The sequence below is a fragment of the Myotis nattereri genome (genome assembly GCF_964212035.1).
Source record: "Myotis nattereri genome assembly, chromosome: 1".
NCBI classification, from domain to species: Eukaryota; Metazoa; Chordata; class Mammalia; order Chiroptera; family Vespertilionidae; genus Myotis; species Myotis nattereri.
The window spans coordinates 209,237,980-209,255,394 of NC_138075.1; the positions used below are offsets into that span (position 1 = coordinate 209,237,980).

General features: G+C 39.1%; 1 protein-coding gene across 1 annotated transcript in view; it reads left to right on the plus strand.

Moving 5' to 3' along the window:
* The window catches only part of ARAP2 (ArfGAP with RhoGAP domain, ankyrin repeat and PH domain 2), a 154,684-nt gene that overhangs the window by 74,429 nt on the left and 62,840 nt on the right, over positions 1-17,415 (plus strand). The window contains exons 14-19 of the mRNA XM_081089492.1: positions 1,444-1,618; positions 2,082-2,216; positions 11,042-11,186; positions 12,969-13,071; positions 13,733-13,931; positions 14,137-14,200. Coding sequence (XP_080945618.1) covers positions 1,444-1,618; positions 2,082-2,216; positions 11,042-11,186; positions 12,969-13,071; positions 13,733-13,931; positions 14,137-14,200 — 821 coding nt within the window. The remainder of the gene's footprint in view (positions 1-1,443; positions 1,619-2,081; positions 2,217-11,041; positions 11,187-12,968; positions 13,072-13,732; positions 13,932-14,136; positions 14,201-17,415) is intronic.

The window sequence follows — 17,415 nt, forward strand, 5'->3', positions numbered from 1 at the left end:
ATGACACTCCAACCAACTGAGCCACTGGGCCAGGGCTCGAGTTAGTTTATGTGAGTGGTATAAGATAGGGTCCAATTTCATTTTTCTGTATGTGGTTATCCAGCTTCCCAACCTCATTTGTTGAAGAGAATATCCTTTCCCCATTGAGTGTTCTTGGTAAATAGATATTTATTGCATACTTACAGCTTGCTGGATTATCTTTTAGTGTTGGGGATACAGTTTGTAGTAAAAAGTAGAAGTGCTTATTTCATTCATGAGAGTGATCTTCAGTAGGAAAGACTGACCATAAGCAGATGAACTTCAATAAATAGGCCATAACAAATAGAGTGTTGTGAAGGATAAGACTAAGATGATGAAAGAGACAAGAAGAAGAAATACATATAATTACAGTGAGAAGGTGGTCAAAGTGGAAGGCACATTAGCTGTTACGTTTTGTAGCACCCTCATTTTTCATGTGTCAAAAAACTAAGACCCAGAGAGTTTGGAGAAAGGATTGCCCAAGATCATCTAGTGCCAGGTCAAGAATTCAGGCTTCTTGATTCTGAAGTGAAGGAAATTCTGGACGTCATCTAGACCATGGTGGAAAAGAGAAGTATTTTTTAACTAGTAGACAGGAACTGTGAATACATTCTGGGACTCCTTGGCTGCACACTCCGAGCTGCCCATTGGGGTAGCTAATGAGCGATTACCCTGAGGTTGCAGTGTGGAGGGCAAATTAGTGACCCGTCCAGATGCACCACGTCAGAGAGAAGGTAAATAGTGAACCTGAGGCTGAAGTGAGATGGAATCAGGGTGCCAAATCAGAGGGTTTGGAAGAAAATGGGAAGCCAACAAAGTGAGGAAGCAGGAAGGAGGATGAGAAGAGATGTAAAGGTAGCTTATTAATATAGGTCCGAAATGTTTTATTGTGTCTGTTTACTGTTCCTGCTCACTACATTACCCTTCCCCCAAAAGGAAAGATTCTGAATTGGAGCTCATCTTTCAAATTACCACAGCACAACAATAATTGAACAAATATACAGATCCCAATTAGGCTGGAAATTACATACATACACATACGCATGCGTACATACATTCATATGACAAAACATTCAGTGGATACATTATTACATTTGAAACATTTAGAATTTTCTGAGCATCAGTCATTATCATTGTATGTAAGTAGAAAAAGTGTCTTCCAGAGCAAATATTCTGGATTAGAAGGTTTGGAACATCACAGCTACAAAACAATGAATTGAGGCTTGGAGGTCTTGGGTTATAATTTAAATTCATGCAAAGCAGGCCGTTTGTGCCTATTGTTTAATTCAGGGCACACGTATAATTATATTTCTTAGTTAAGAAGGAATACAGACTTCATATCGTAAATGGACAGACTTGCACTCATTTTAATAGCTAGTATTGCATTTTCTTCCTTTAAGAGTTGTATTTTCTTTCAATGGCCAGGCTCTGTGTGCTGCTGTGGTGAAATCGGATGTTCTGGAAACAATGGCTTTGCTCTTCAGTGGAGCAGATGTCATGTGTGCAACCGGAGACCCCGTGCACAGCACCCCCTACCAGCTGGCCAAGAAGGCTGGGCAGAGTCTGCAGATGGAATTTCTCTACCACAACAAGTTCTCAGGTGAGCCCCCATCCCTTCTTTAGCCTGGTTTCTTCTGATGTGTCCCTAAATGGACAGAAGCCCATATGTGTTTATTTCTCAAATAAGAAAAGCCATCAGAATGAAGAAAAATATAACTACCAACAAGATGGAAGATGCGTCAGAGTACATTTTATTTTAAGAAAAAGTCTAGGAATTCTTTTACGTTTCTCTAATCTTACAAATGGAAGATTAAAACAGTTAATCCTACATTATCATTTCCACCAAAATCAGACCCGATTTTCATATATGAATAATAAACACAACGTAAGTGCCTATTTTTGCAAGTTTTATGCAAAGTAAAATAAATATTTCTGTGTATTTATTCTGTGGTATATTTGAAGTAGTTTTTCTTCTAGCTCAAACCTCCCCTGCATATTCATAGGCAAAGGGAAAGTTGTTTACATTTTAGATGTCAAATGCATTATTTCTGCAATTTCTCCAGATTTCCCTCAACACGATGCTCATTTCGAAGGTGGAGTAAGTCAAGAGTCCGCCCAGTGCACGTTCCTCTGTGACTTTTTGTACCAGGCTCCTTCTGCTGCCTCCAAACTCCCTGCAGAGAAAAAGCTGCTGGAAGGTATCTTTCCTGCTATTTTTAGGCTTGGTTACCGATAAAACTGTCTTTCATTATCAAAACAATTAGGTTTACATTTTGATATTTTTTTTCCCCTTAAGATATTAGATTTGATCTTGTGGTAGAAAAAATATGTTCTTTTAGGATTTATAAATGCTTCCAGGCACAGATAATATTTCGTGAGCTGCGACAGGGATTTACCACCGGGTTGGGGATGCTGAGGGAATTCTCAACAGAATTCACTGATGTCTACCGCAGGGCCGACCAATTCTGTTTCAGGTTTTAAAGGTTATTCCAAAGAAATGTGAAACCCAGCCCCTTCCCTTAGGGACAGACACCCTAACTGGGGAGATAATATCGGTGAATGTGAACGCAGAGGAAGAAGTGACAAGTTTTCAGTGCTTATTTTATCAGCATACTAAGGAATATTAGGGAGTTCAGTTTGTTCTGGTGGACTGTGTGTGTGTGTGTGTGTGTGTGTGTGTGTGTATAAAATAAAGCTTGAGCATGATTTCCAAATACGGATGGGAATTGATTTGATTCAGCAACCTATATTCTAGGTTTGGGAATTACCTGAGCCGAGGCCCTGTAGGCAGTGATCCATCAGCTCCTGGTGTCAGGCATCTGTTAAGCAGGCATTAGAAATACCAAAATGAAAAAGACACAGGCCTCATGCTCCTGTGACAAATATTTGAACTAATTTTAGAAATATAGCAGGAAACTATGAGCTCTGTCTTCCTGGAACAAAGAGAATGTAAGAGATTAAGCTGCACAGGCCCAGTGACGGTGGGCATCCCGAGGCCTCGAGCCTGGCATTAGTTCCCTTGGGTGCTGTGACCCAGCTCTGTTACTCCAGCAGAGGAACAGTAGGATGAAGAACTTACTTTAAAGTGTTCATCTGGGTTCTTGTGCACTTGAAGTGATTATTTCAGTGTAAATGCTTTCTTTCCAAAAAAGTATTTCCCCAAGCAGAATTCTACTGGGATTAACTGGACTTCATTAGGTTTTTCTGAAAACAGTAGCAGCCCTTTAGTAAGGCTTTAGGTATTTACATACATTAATTGTAATCCTCATAAAAACTCAGTAAGACAGCTGATATTTTGCTGATTTGCACGTGAAAAAAATGGAGGAATTCAGCACGAAGCAGTGTTTTCCATCTGAGCTGTGTTATAATTGTTATTGTAGCACTTTGGCCAGTGGCACAGCACTTTTATTCTTTGAATTTAGATGTTTTTGCTTCTTTCAACAATTGGTTTTTATGTCTTCCTTAACTCACCCTAACCCAATAATGAACGATGAATTTCACAGACATTTTCTCATCTTCTGTTCCTCCTTACCAGTGTTTAACCCTTAAATAGTCCAAGGCTGACTGAACAGAAAGGAGAAAGTACCTGAATAATCTGAATTGACTACAGCAGTTATCTATACTAATCTATATTAATAAATGGGTAATATGCTAATTAGACCGGTCGCCTTCCGGACGACCATCTGGATGTCCTTCCTGACAAAGCCACAGCAGCTGCAAGGGCCGAGGGCCAGTGGTGCAGGAGAGGTGGTGGCCATGGGAGCGGAGGAAGGCAGCTCTCGAAGCCGAGGCTGTGGGAGCGGAGGAAGGCGGCTACGCGGCCCCTTTTGCAGAGGTGGCGTGGGAGAGGCCTCAGCGTGGGCTGGTCCAGCGCCAAGGCCCCTTCCACAGAGGCAGCGGGAGAGGGGCTGCGTGGTCCAGGCCCCAGTGCTGCCCCTTCCACAGAGGCAGTCACAAAGGCAGCGGCTTCAGGCCTGGGCCCGGCGCCACGCCTGCACAGAGGCTGGACGGGGTATGACCTGCTGTGCCTCAACCTCCCACAGCCTCTCCCACAGCTGGCCTGGTCCCAGATCACGCCCCACCCACCAGTGGGTGGGGGGGTGGGGCCAGTGCTAAGAAGTGAGGGCTGAGAGCTGGCAGCAGAGCAGGGTGATGGGGGCGGTACCTTCCCCTGATCTGCCAGGACATCCCCTGAGGTCTCCTGGACTGTGAGAAGGGGCAGGCCTGGCTGAGAAACACCCCCCCAGTGCACGAATTTTCATGCACCAGGCCTCTAGTTAAGTAATAAGTAATAATTGAGTAATAAGACAATTAATGCACTTCCAAATAAGTTTACAAGTTTTCTAGAATGTTTCATCTAAATAGTAGGAGATCCTAGACCAGCCGTGGGCAAACTACGGCCCACGGGCCGGATCCGGCCTGTTTGAAATGAATAAAACTAAAAAAAAAAAAAGACCGTACCCTTTTGTGTAATGATGTTTACTTTGAATTTATATTAGTTCACACAAACACTCCATCCATGCTTTTGTTCCGGCCCTCCGGTCCAGTTTAAGAACCCATTGTGGCCCTCGAGTCAAAAAGTTTGCCCACCCCTGTCCTAGACTTAACTCTTCAAACCATTGTAGGAGGATGAAATAGGAACTTGAAATAGAAGACTTTGTTCCTGAAACTTTTCAATAAAGCATGAGCACCCTGCAGGCTAAAAATAAGATTAGTTATTTTTTGACAATTGTGGTTATACCATTTATAGACTTCCTTGAAATATGGTTTGATTTTTTTCTTAATCACTTGAAGACTGATGTTTTAAACTTTAACTAAATCACTGTTTCCTTTTATCTTTTAAAATTAACTATAGATTTTTTTGGTTAAAATTTAAAAAATAGAAACTAGTGCATTCTCTGTGCAATTTAATTAGGGATGTTTTCTCATTTTGGAACAATCTCTTTTAAATAATATGAAATTGAACTTTTATACTTTGGCTATGTAACACACAGAAATAATTGTATTGGATATAATCTCCTGGCAGGGTATTCTTTGATCATCTTCTTTTCTTCCATCCAATATTTCGGGAAGGTCTCTCATTTCAAACTCAAAATGGGTTATGAATCAGTTGGCTACTCTCCATCTCCCCTCATAGCCTAGCCCCGGCACCATCATGCCCTCCCTGGGCTGTTACAGCCTCCCTATTTGTCTGCCAATACCTATGCTAGTTCCTTCCAAACCATTCTCCAAAAGCCATACTGGTTTCCTGTCTGTTTCTACAACATGCCTCTTCTTTTCTGCCTCCCTTTGCAATTGCTGTTCACTCTGCAAGGAGGCCCCTCCCCATTTTGGCTCCTTGTCCTCTTTCAGGGATCAATTCACCTACTCAGAAGGCCACTTTGGCACTTTGCTAAAGTTTGTGCTCACTGCCAGCTCTTCCTTTTATAGTCTGCCACTTATTTCCATCCTGGCACTTAGCGCGTGAAGGTGATTCTCCTTCATTGATTTGTTTCTCTTTCCCTCTGGAGTGAAAGCCCAACAAAGCATCAGCATTTTCTGGTTTATTTGGGATTACCAAATCTTTGTTGCCTAAAACTGTGTCAACACATAGTAATCATGTCGTAGCTACTTGTCCAATAAATGACCATTTCTCTAGTCACAGTACTACCAGTGTAAAAGTGTACGTGACTTGTTAATGTTTTGTTTTTCCCCTGTGTACAAACATGTATCACTGCTGGCAAAAAAGCATATTTTGTTCAGAAAGAGCCTACTTAAGAATGAAGAAGAAATGGGGGGATAAGGACACATATGTAATACCTTAATCAATAAAAATAAAAATAAAAGAGAATGAAGAAGAAAAAGTCAAACTACCAAGAAGCATGAAGTTCTGGTGTTTTTGTTTTTTTCTTTTCTTGCTTTGCCCTCAAGATCCTGTAGTGGTGTTACTCCTGTTGAGCGCCAGCTTTATGGAAAGATGAATTATTCGGAAAGATTTAGAGATTCAAGTGTGGTTGCCACCTTGGCCTCTGAATGGCAAGCACCTGGGCCGCACCACTCCATCAGTGCTTGTCCGGATGCCATGGGGCAAAATGATTGAAAACCAAGAAAAAGCCAGGGAACAAAGTGCATGCGGCCCTTCAGAGAGTTACGGAGGCTTCAAACTGTCAGCTCAGGTGTTCAGGGTTTGAAGTTCTTCTAGCCTCTGGTTATGAAGACTGATCTGTATTTTTCTTTTCCTTCTCAATTTAGTGTTCATGGAAAGAAAGATTGATAGCTCCTGTTAAACCTAAGTACAGAGCTGAAGAATAGCATCCTGCCTTTGTTTTCTGTTTTCTCCCCTCCACCGAATTTTTTCCTTTTAGCATCTTACTTTGATTTGTTGACACAAGTTTGATTTCTTTTTTTTTAAATCCTCACCTGAGGATATTTTTCCATTGATTTCTAGAGAGAGAAAGTGGAAGGAACATTCTCTCTTTAGAGGGAGAGACACAGAGAGAGAAACATTGATGTGAGAGAGACACATCGATTAGCTGTCTCCCACATATGCACGTACCAGGGCCAGAGTCTAGCCTGCAACCGAGGTACATGCCCTTGACTGGAATCGAACCTGGGGCCCTTCAGTCTGCGAGCCAATGCTCTATCCACTGAGCCAGACTGGCCAGCGCCAGTGTTTGATTTCTAAAAAGAAAGTCATTGAGAGGGTTTACTATTAGAAACTGTATCATTTATTTATATTTAATTTCATAGATTAGCATTGAGGATTTTTGATTATCTGTTAAGTGCCTAGCTTGTGTAGTTTTTAAACGTTTCTTCAAGGCTAAAACACATTTATTTAAAATGAAAAGGATTCCTAGTGTGTATTCTTAGTTTCAGTGGATGCTGAATACAATCAGGTTAGGAAATTCTTCATGAGGAAATGACTTATTTATGCTTTCTACAAATAATAGTTTTACCTGAATTATCTCAGCCTTATTGTGCACATAGGTGTTAGAAGGTATGACCTCCACTCTACCCTAACACATTAAAAATGGGTGTATTTGTTTCAGAGGTGTAACAGGCTCCGAGAGGTAGCATGTGAAGTAATCACGACCATAGCTTCACGAGCTGACCGCCTGGTTCACCTCCAGCCCTGATGCTAAGCCCTTGTGTGACCTGGGGAAAGTCAATGGGCTGCTTTGTGCCTGTCTACAGGAGACAAGGAAGGGGTTTGTCATAACAGGAATGACCTAAGAGGCCTGTTCTAGGACTCAGTGAGTTAATGAACATAAAGTGTGTAGAAGAATGCATGGCACATAAATGTGGTGATGAGGAAACCATGAGGAGGAGGCGGAGCAGCAGAAGGGCTGCTTCTGGTTTCCAGTTGGCCCTTGAGTTTAGATATGTTCTCCCGGCTGTAGGTGACAGCCCAGGTGTCAAACTGTGGTATTCATTTCACTCCACAGCTGCATTTCAATAGATCTCCTCTGGAGTCCTTTACCTGTGCTTGAGGACATTCTAGTAATGTTTGTCTTCCCTGGTCTAAACATTAAGATAGAATAGGAGTCAACAGCCTCTCCAGTCAGTCCAACCACTGTACCCATGGCCTCTTATCCGTTAAACAGCTTACATTCTTAGGGTTATTCGTTGAGAGTGGCCCCTGCTTTGTTTCTGGTGGATATCTTTGAGTAACTGAGTAACAGTAAGACTACTTCTGTAGCCAACAAGGTGTCATGGATGGTAGCGACATTTCTCAAGGTCCTAGTCTGCAGACCGTGTCCAAATTGGCCTACGCAGACCAATGCAAACCGACATAATTTTGTTAAAGCTTTTCCTCGCTTCCCAAATGAATAGGAATGTCAAGATTTGCTATCCCAGCTTTGTCATTATAAATCCCCAAAGGTAATATTTCTGCCTCCCTTGTCTGACCTCTGGCCCGTTTTCCTTACACCAGTAAAATGAAGCTAATCAAGGGTAGTACTGATGATAATGCAATAGAACTAGATCTCCATAAGCCCATATTTCTAACTGGAAATGAGTTTGTACTCACCTTTTTAAAGAGCCCTGTCATTTGTTTCCCATTGAAATTTGCATAATTAGATTCCTCATTTACATTTATTGTATGCATCATGTATTTGGCACTTTTTATTTAAGACTGTCCAAGGGCTCCCACTTGTCTGCTGAGAAAGGCACGGACTCCTGAACACCTGTCATGTGAGGCTCTGGGGGCCTGGCCTCTGCCTTGAGCCTGCAATCTTGCTTCCCTTTCCCAACTTCATGTGTAACCTGAGTCTCTGGCCAAATCAGCTTTCAGCACTGTCCCCTTCCTGTGACTTCCCAGAATTATGGAATGACTGCAGTTCAGAATGCATTTTTTTGCTGCTTTAGAAGCATGCCTTTTCAGTCATAAATGACTATTTCAAAAGCTGTGTTTTCCTATGAAATTTTTCTTTTCACTTCAGACTGAGGGTGGCTTCCCTCTGAGAATGATTCTCACCTGAAAGGGCCCACCTGATGGTTGTTATTCCAAACACAGCTCCCCTTCGATTGGATTACAAACTGCCTAAGGCAGTGGTTCTCAACTTTGGCTGCACATTAGAATCACCTGGGAATCTTTTTAGAATCCTGGTTTCTGGGCCTCATCCTCCGGAAATTCTGTTTCTTTGTTACTAATGTTGTGGCCCCACCCCATAACAAAGAAACAGAATTTCCGGAGGATGAGGCCCAGAAATCAGGATTTTAAAAAGATTCCCAGATGATTCTAATGTGCAGCCAAGGTTGAGAACCACTGGCCTAAGGACTGGGTGAAATTCCTAAAATGTGCCAGTGATCAGCTGAGTACTGAATAAATGTACATTTTGTGCTTTATTCCCCATGAATTTATTCTAGGCATCTGAGTACATTGTTTCGAAGTCATTTCCTAACTCCAATTGATAAATTCTTTAACTTTTGTTTTTCTTATATTTTAGAAATCTACAATAAATACTCATTTAAACATAATGGCCTTTTGTGACTTCCATGTAAGTGTGCAGAGTTATATATACTCTGTGACTCAGAATTTGAGGCCCTGGAACAGTCTATCAGGAATTGATTGGGTCTTGGTTAGCTTCTTTCCCAGGACCCATAAAGAAACTCTGGGTGCTGTCTCCTCCTGCCGGTTTTCTTCTGCTGGCTATGATTCAGCTTTTCGTCTGGCTGTCAGTTTCTCAGAATTCAGTGACCCTACAGCTCTCAGGGGTCTTCCTTGGGGGTGTTTCTCCTTGTGCTGGTGTTTGAGGCTAAACACTCTTATTTTTCTCTTTTGTTCTACTTCTCAAAACTACCCCACCCTATGATATAGGGAAATTTAATGAGTGACAATAATATTTCTTTAACTTTTAATTTTTAATTATTGTAACATAATTTCAGACCTACAGAAAAGTTGCAAGTATAGTACAAAGAATTCCCATATAGCTTCCAGCAGACATCCCAAATATTAGCATTTTACCTGTTACTCATGGGCGTACATATCCTCAGAATTGCTTGATGCCCCTTTAGTCCTAGGTACCTCAGTCTGTATTTCTTCAAAATAAGGGCATTCCTCTGAAATATCCATAGTATGACGATCAAAATTAGGAAATGTTTGAATCTACAGACAGATCCTCTTTATTACCTCATTACTATGAGGACCAACTGACATTTTTTCAGCCCTTATTTTATTAGATCTCTTTGCTTATTTATTAGCAGCAATCATTCCTTTTCTAAATACTCTACCCCTTTTCTCTCTTATACACCGTCTCTTCTCATTTGCTTCATTGCTTTCAAGAACCCCTCTACATCTGTTACTATATATATAATTATTATTTTTAATTAAAGTATAGTTGACAACTCTTTACAATTTTAATTTCCCTAAGATTGTCTCCTTGGTTACTTATGTTTTCAAATACTACCTACATTCTATAGATTTTCTAGTTATCAAGATCTTTGTTTGCTCCAAGATGCAAATCCATAAGGTAATCACCTAATATATATCTCTACTTGGGTTTCCAAGGTATCTCTAAATCAGTGCTCTAAAAGGAAATTTATATTACATGCACGAAAACTCTATACTTTCTTTTCTTTTAAATAAAGGTAGATATCACTGTCTGTTTTGTAATCAAAGCTAAAAATAATGTCACCATTAATTAGTTCCCCCTCATGCATCCAATCAATAATATGCTTATGTCCTTAGGACACAATGCATGTACTCATTTCTCTGTCCCTCCTTCCCTTCTCTCTTTCTCTTTTCTTCTCCCTACTACACTCCCACTGGCCTGCTTTGGGCTGTTTCCATCTCGCAGATAGACTTCTGTCAACACTATCCTAACTAGTTCCTGGCCTCTGGCCTCACCTTCTCAAATTCATTTTCACAGTGAGCAGAGTGTGTAAGACTCAAATCTGATGATAATCCTCTGCTGAAACATTTTAATGGCTCACCATCAACTACAAATCAAAACTCAGCAGACTTCTGAAAAGTAGTATTTTGAGCTTTGTGGGCCAGGTAGTCTGTGCCAGGACTCAAATCTGCCCCTGTAGCGAGAGAGCAGCCACGGATAGTCTGTAAATGAGTGGGTCTGGCTGCATTTCAGTGACACTTACAGAAACAAGTGATGGCTTGGATTTGGCCTTTTGGCCTCCGGGTCATAGTGATGAATTTAAGTCTCTAATTAAGGCATTAAGGGAACTCCATGCTCAGACCCCTTCTTCCTTTGCACACCTGAGGTCAGCCATAGTCTTACTTTTCAAGTCTATGTGGACCTCTGTCTTTGCCGTTTCAGTGTTTTTTGCAGCTGTCCTTTCTGGTTCTGCCTGATTCACTGGTCATCAGTGTCATAGCTATTTTTGTCGTGTATAGCCCTTGCTCCTAGATTGTTAATATTTTGAGAGCAGAGTATGACAACTTTATATGTCATGAACCAAGAGCATGCTCTTTACACAGAATAGAAAATTAGATTTATTTGAATCCGCTCATTATTTAAACTGTGTATTTTTTTTAAAATTAGAGTTGTGATGCAGTTCAATTGTTTGTTTTGTTTTAAATACTTAGAGACAAATAAAAAGTGGTGTGTTTTGGAAGGAGGCTTCCTGAGTTACTATGAAAATGACAAGTCTACCACTCCCAATGGCACTATTAACATCAGTGATGTCATCTGCCTGGCTGTGCACAAAGAGGACTTCTATATAAACACCGGGTAGGTCTGTCCCTCCACGGGCAGGAGGTAGAAGCATGTCTGGTATCTGTCATACAGGTAATAAGTGTTCTAAGGACATTGTGTTCTAAGGACATTTGTATTTCGGTTCTTCCATTGCTTATTATGGAAGGGTTAAGTGGATTTTTGAAGCCGACTCATTTTACAGCTTCTGAAAGTAACTTAGGGAATTCACACAAAAGAGAAAATTAAAATATTGCATTAGTTAATATGAAAGGCTGACATGTTTGCATCTAATCTTAAGTAAATTTATAGTAATTCCTTCATGACATATAATCCTATAGTTTTTATGACATACTCATTATTTAAAGTAGTGGACTAAGGGCAAAATTTATGCATCCGTTTAGGGCACCATGGTTCGAATAGATGACAAAGGAAAATATCTGTTGATGATTTATTCATATTAATATCAGCAAAATACTAAGTATATATAGTAACATATGGAAGTGCTAAATTTCTTAAAGATCTACTTTGACATTTTAATTGTCTCAGAAAGGTTGCAATTCTAAGAGTAAGCATTATTTAATATATCGTCTCACAGATTAGTTAAACAAATTTCTATGAGGACTTTTAGAAACACCATCAAAGATCTTTGTTGTGGAAGTTACTCATCACATTTTGTGATGAAATTAATGAGAAAATACAAAAAGCAAATCTGCAAAAGTTAACTATAAAGGAGCATAGTTTTTAATGAAAATTCTGTATGAAAAAGAGATTTGCAAAGCTTTTTCCATTACATGATATTACATGAAACATGATTAAGTAATGATCAATATATTCTAGTTGAGGTGACTGTTGTTTTCTAATAAATCTAGTTTGATTTTTTATGCAAACAAAATTGATTATTAGTTGATTTGTTTTTATTTTAATTTAGCAGAGCTTTTATCCTAAGTGAATTATGAGTTTACTGTGTCTTATTGTGGAATGTTAAAATAAGTGCATTCAATGCATTAAGGTACTTAATTAGTAAATAAAATATAATTTAAAATAACATGAGTTTATGTCAGCATATAGTTATTTAAAAATAAAACATTCTTGGTAGAGTGATATTGATATAAATAGATGTTCAGGAGAAAGCAGCCAGATTCTGAATTGCTTTAAGTAGCATATTACAGAGTTTGAACTCAGTGATGTAGGCACTGAGGGTTAAGCAGTTTTGGGAGAAAGCTGGCCACAGTGGTAAGGAAGTGGTTAGAGGAAGAGGGATCCTAATTACCGAGAGTTTAACTAGAGGAAGAGATGATTAAAAAAGTGGGTTGAGAAAATATTATGATTGATCTGATAAGATTAAACGTCTGATTAACCAGATGAAAAACTGACGGTAAAGGGAAGAATTAATTAAACGAGCTGGTTTTGAGCTTATTGATGAGGTAAATTGGAACATGAAGGATATGTAACAGGCTTTGGGTAAAAAGGAGGAAAAAGGAAGATAGCTATATGATATAGGGTATTTTGAGGTCTTTAGGTAATAGCATACACGCTTAGCATGTTCCATGAAATAGTTTAAGTTGTGGATGAGAAAGCAAGGGGAGAATTCAGGACAAAGGGATGTTACTCTGATTTTATCTATAGGAAGGAGCTGACATTCACATTTACTCGTTTGAATAAAATACGTACCATCAGCAGAAAACTGTGAGAGATTGATTTCACAGCATTATCCAGTTTTCAGAATGCATTTAATGAAAAAAACTTGACAGTCATGTGATTTGTTTTCATAAGAGCCGAGCATAACCGGCGGTATCGTTTTATTCGTGTGTGCCATAGGCCCATCTTCACCTTTGAGATCTATTTGCCCTCAGAACGTGCGTTTTTATTCGGAGCTGAAACATTTCAAGCCCAAAGAAGATGGACAGAGGCAATAGCTAAGGTATTTAAAGACTGCATTATTCCCCTCAACCCAGAGAAGTTTCTCAACTTGGGGACTATGGTCGAGCTTTAGAGGTCCACGAAAATTTTATACACGATTCTGGGAAGAATGTCCATACTTCATTAGGTTTTCAAAGGTTATAATCAAAGAGGTTAAAGGCTACCCTCCTAGAGCCCTAAGCAGAGAAATTAATATCGGACCCCGGGGAAATTATCCTTCAAATAAAGGTCATGTTTTGATGATTAAGATTTTTTTTCATCATTGTAAAGTCGTTTCTGTGAATGTCTTTTTATGAGTAGTTATCTTACTCATGGTATACACAAAGGGGAAATGGCAGATTCAGTACAGTAAAAGATGCAAATGAAGACAGTGAAGTCTGACATTTTGGAAAGTACCAGACATCAACAGAGAGAATGTCTTTCTCTTTCAATTCTATATTTATAGAGAAAAATGGTTTAAGATGTTGCCGCTTGAAACTGCGTTAATAGCTGTTCACCTTTAAGTTTGAGAGCAAGTTTAAAAAGTTATTCTGAAATTTAGGTTACTTCTAAATCTTTAAGATAGAAAATCAAAGATAATTTTCCTGCCTTCCCTCATATCTGCAGGTAAGGAAGGGATTTCCTATATTCACTCTCTTACTTTTCTGTATTTGTTTTAACAGCAATTTGTTCCCTTTTTTGCTGAAAACTTAACACAAGCTAATTATGATTTGATTGGTCAACTCTACTACAAAGACTGCCATGCCCTGGATCAGTGGAAAACAGGCTGGTTTGCTATGGACAAGTCTAGTTTGCGTTTTTGCCTTCAAACGCAGGAAGTTCAGGAAGATAGAATGAACTTAAGAAGACTGCAAGAGCTAAGTAAGATTTTTTTGCCCTCATCTTATATTTTGGACACAATTTTTATTGCATATGTGAATAGTATCTTTTACATAAAATTATAAGAGGACTCACTCCAAAATATATGACTAAGGAGTATTAATAATTGTGTCTTTATGTGTATTTAGTGGGTATTTAGTAAAATGTTCTTAAGAAATGTGTTGATGTTTTTCTCTTCTCCCTCTAGCTATCAGCACAATGGTTCAAAATGGGGAAAAAGTGGATATTTTGCTCTTGGTAGAGAAAGGGAGGTAAGTGCGTTTTTGTCTTTGACTCTTTAATAACTAGGGAGTGGGATATTCTGTTTATCTCCTTGGGGAGAATCCATGATTTTATAGCCTGCGAGACATTTTATGAATTGTGTGTGTCTGTATGTGTACATTTATATTTATATACTCTTCAGTAGAAAGAGTATATGAGTGAAGTTTACATATTTTTTTGCATTTGCTATGAGAAACTCAGTAACACTAGTTATTATAATTTTCTGTAGATCTAGATGCCTTTGGGACATTCACATTTAAGCATTTGGAAGCACTTTGGTAGTTATAAATATATTTTCAGTGTAGATATGTGAGGAATAAATAATATCCTGAAGTATTTTTGAATGTGATTCATGCATAGCTAATTTATTCACTTTTTTCAATAAATACAAAGCATCTACTGTGCATCAGGTAACTGTTGAGGAAATGGTGATGAATAAAATAGACATGGTCCTTGCCTTCATGAAGCATGCACACTAATGGGGGGAACAGAAGAGAAGCAGAAAAGAAAATTACATTTTATTGTGTCCATAAATTTTAACTGGCTTAAGGCAAACTGAAGAGAGAGCGGCTGATGGAGACTGTTCTGTTTTAGGTAGGGGTAAGGGTAGGCATCTTCTGCATAAAGTGAAGAAGCAAACCATGCGGCAGTCTTCATAATGTTCCAAGCATCAGGTCAAGGCTATTTTGAAGACCCTAGTGCATTGTGCTTGGCATTTTCAAGGTCCACAAGGAAGCTTCTGGGGAGATTTGAATGAACAGGAGAGTGGGAAGTAATGATTTCAGAGATACTCCTGGGCCAGATTCTATAGGGCCTTACAGGTCATTATATGTAACGTGATGGAGCCTTGGTGAATGCACCTCATTTTGGAGGTGGGGCAGTTGTCAGGAGGAGTAGCTATCCTGGAATATGAAGCTAGTTTACCCAGGGAGTGAATCCAGAAACCAAGAGAGAGTGTCCAAAACCTAGAAAGAGCATTTCAAGAAGGAAGGAAGAGTCAGAAGCGTCCGGTGCTGCCTGATGAGGACAGATACTCCCTGAGTAAGTGGTGCGGACTGCACCTGCTGACTTTGAGAAGCGCAGAGGTGAGAGAGCAGAAACCGGGTTAGGTGCAGGTTAGGAACAGAGTACACGGAAACAGTTAGTGAGGTTAGTTTGCCAAGGAAACTGGAGCTTAGTAGGATTATCAAAGTAGAAGCGATTTGACCTAGAAAGGGAATGTGTGTGCCGTTTGTTTTTAGATGGCTTGGGCTTGTCCAGCTTTAAATTTGGATGGGAAAGAGACACAAAGGAGTCAACAATTTAGAATTCAAGCATGAAGGCTTATAAAAATTTTAATTTAGGAAGGTTCAGGCTTATTCAGTAGTGTTCCATGTTTTGTTATGGGATTACATATTTGTTAGCCACCTACGAACTGAGAGGGTTTTTTTTTCCCCAAATAGTAGTCCCAACAAGTTAAATCAACTTTTCACCAAAAAAGCCCACCAGACTTTGCATATTGAATTTTGAGTGATGATGGTTTCAATTTTTTTTTTTATTGCTTAAAGTATTACAGAGAGTATTACATATGTCTCCTTTTTTCCCCCCACCCTTGACAATCCCCTGGCCTCCCCTACCCCCCAGTGTGATATGTCCATTGGTTATGCTTATATGCATGGTTTCAATTTTAAAAGAAAAGGGCCCAGACAGTACAGACTTTGGTCATAACCCAAAATTTCAAAATAGTTTGTGATTCAGATATTTGTCTGAAGATAAATGATTTCTAATATGGTGACCTTCGCCTCAACTTCCAATGGATCCTCTCTCACATGGCCATAAGAGATTTTTTTTTTGTCTCGACCAGTCTTTGAAACCATAGAGATAAGACTGATGTTTAATAATTATAGTTTCAGAAATATAGCTTATTCTATGTTGGTTAAAGTTTTATGATCCTATTCTTTAAAAAAATAAAAGAGAGAAATGGAAGGTATAAGAGAGGACAAGAGAACAATTATAACAGAAGGAGAACAAGAATTGATGAGTGGTTTTGATGTGGGTAGCTTTCTAGATTTGGTGGTAGGATATTGAGAGAGACACCAGTCTGATGGTGTTCAATTCCTTGTAAACTAGGAGGTAAGATGACTCCTGAGCTTTTGGCCTGGGTGACTTTACGAATGGTTGTGTCATTAGCCAGATAGGGAATAGATACTTCTCTCCCACCACTCAAACAAGCCCATTAATTATAGGCGTGATTGTTTAAGAGCTGTTTTAATGTCATGTCCAAATAAGAGAATTTCATTGCACTGCCCTCTCTCTCATCTCTCTTGTGATCTATTAGCCCCTTGGGAAATAACGCGTGTTAAAGTAGATTGTGTTAGACTTGTCAATGACAGATAAAATTGTGGCTTTAGGAAATAAAACAACTTCCAATTACTCATGTTGATGACATATAGAGATAGTGAATAATTGAAAGAGCGAGAAACCAACCAGCTGTAAGTTTTAAACTTTTTTTTTTTTTGCTAGTAACTGCTAGAACCGGAATAGGAAATCATAAGTAAATTTAATGAATTAATTTCACATTTTCCCTTGTCCTTGTCTACCTTTGATTAAAGTGATAAAATATATTAATGTTCCTTAAAGGCAAGGAGGAGAAAGAACCCTCTGAACTGGAACAGTTCATAAATTGATAATCATGCACTGAATAGAGTCACTATTTAGATATATATTGTAATCTTCACGGACATTTTCTCTATATGCAGAGCATGAATGCCTTTAGACAGAAAAATATTGCAATAATATTTTCCACATACAGAGCATTTTTGCTCTAAAAAGCTCTAAACAGAAGGTGTTCCAGATGGTGTCGCTTTAATGGGTATTCTTTGTATACTTTAAACATTATTATTTTGGAAAAATAAAGCTTTCTTGATTACACTTAGGGGTTTCTGGCATGCTCTTTGGTGCTGTTACCAGGACTAGATCCTGTGCTTCTCTGTTACGCCTCAATCAGAATTGCTGTATGAAAAAAAAAAATCATGTTTCTGAATATCTATTGTTTTTCAGTGACTGTTCTAGGTCACAAGGTCAGAAGGCATTTTCCTGGACAGTAGGTTATATATTCACTTTAAGTTCAGTGTTTAGTAGATTACAACATCCTTTTCTTAAAATTTAGAAATTATTTCTGCACTTTAGCCCACACTTCTGCATATCCCTTTCTGATAAATACGCT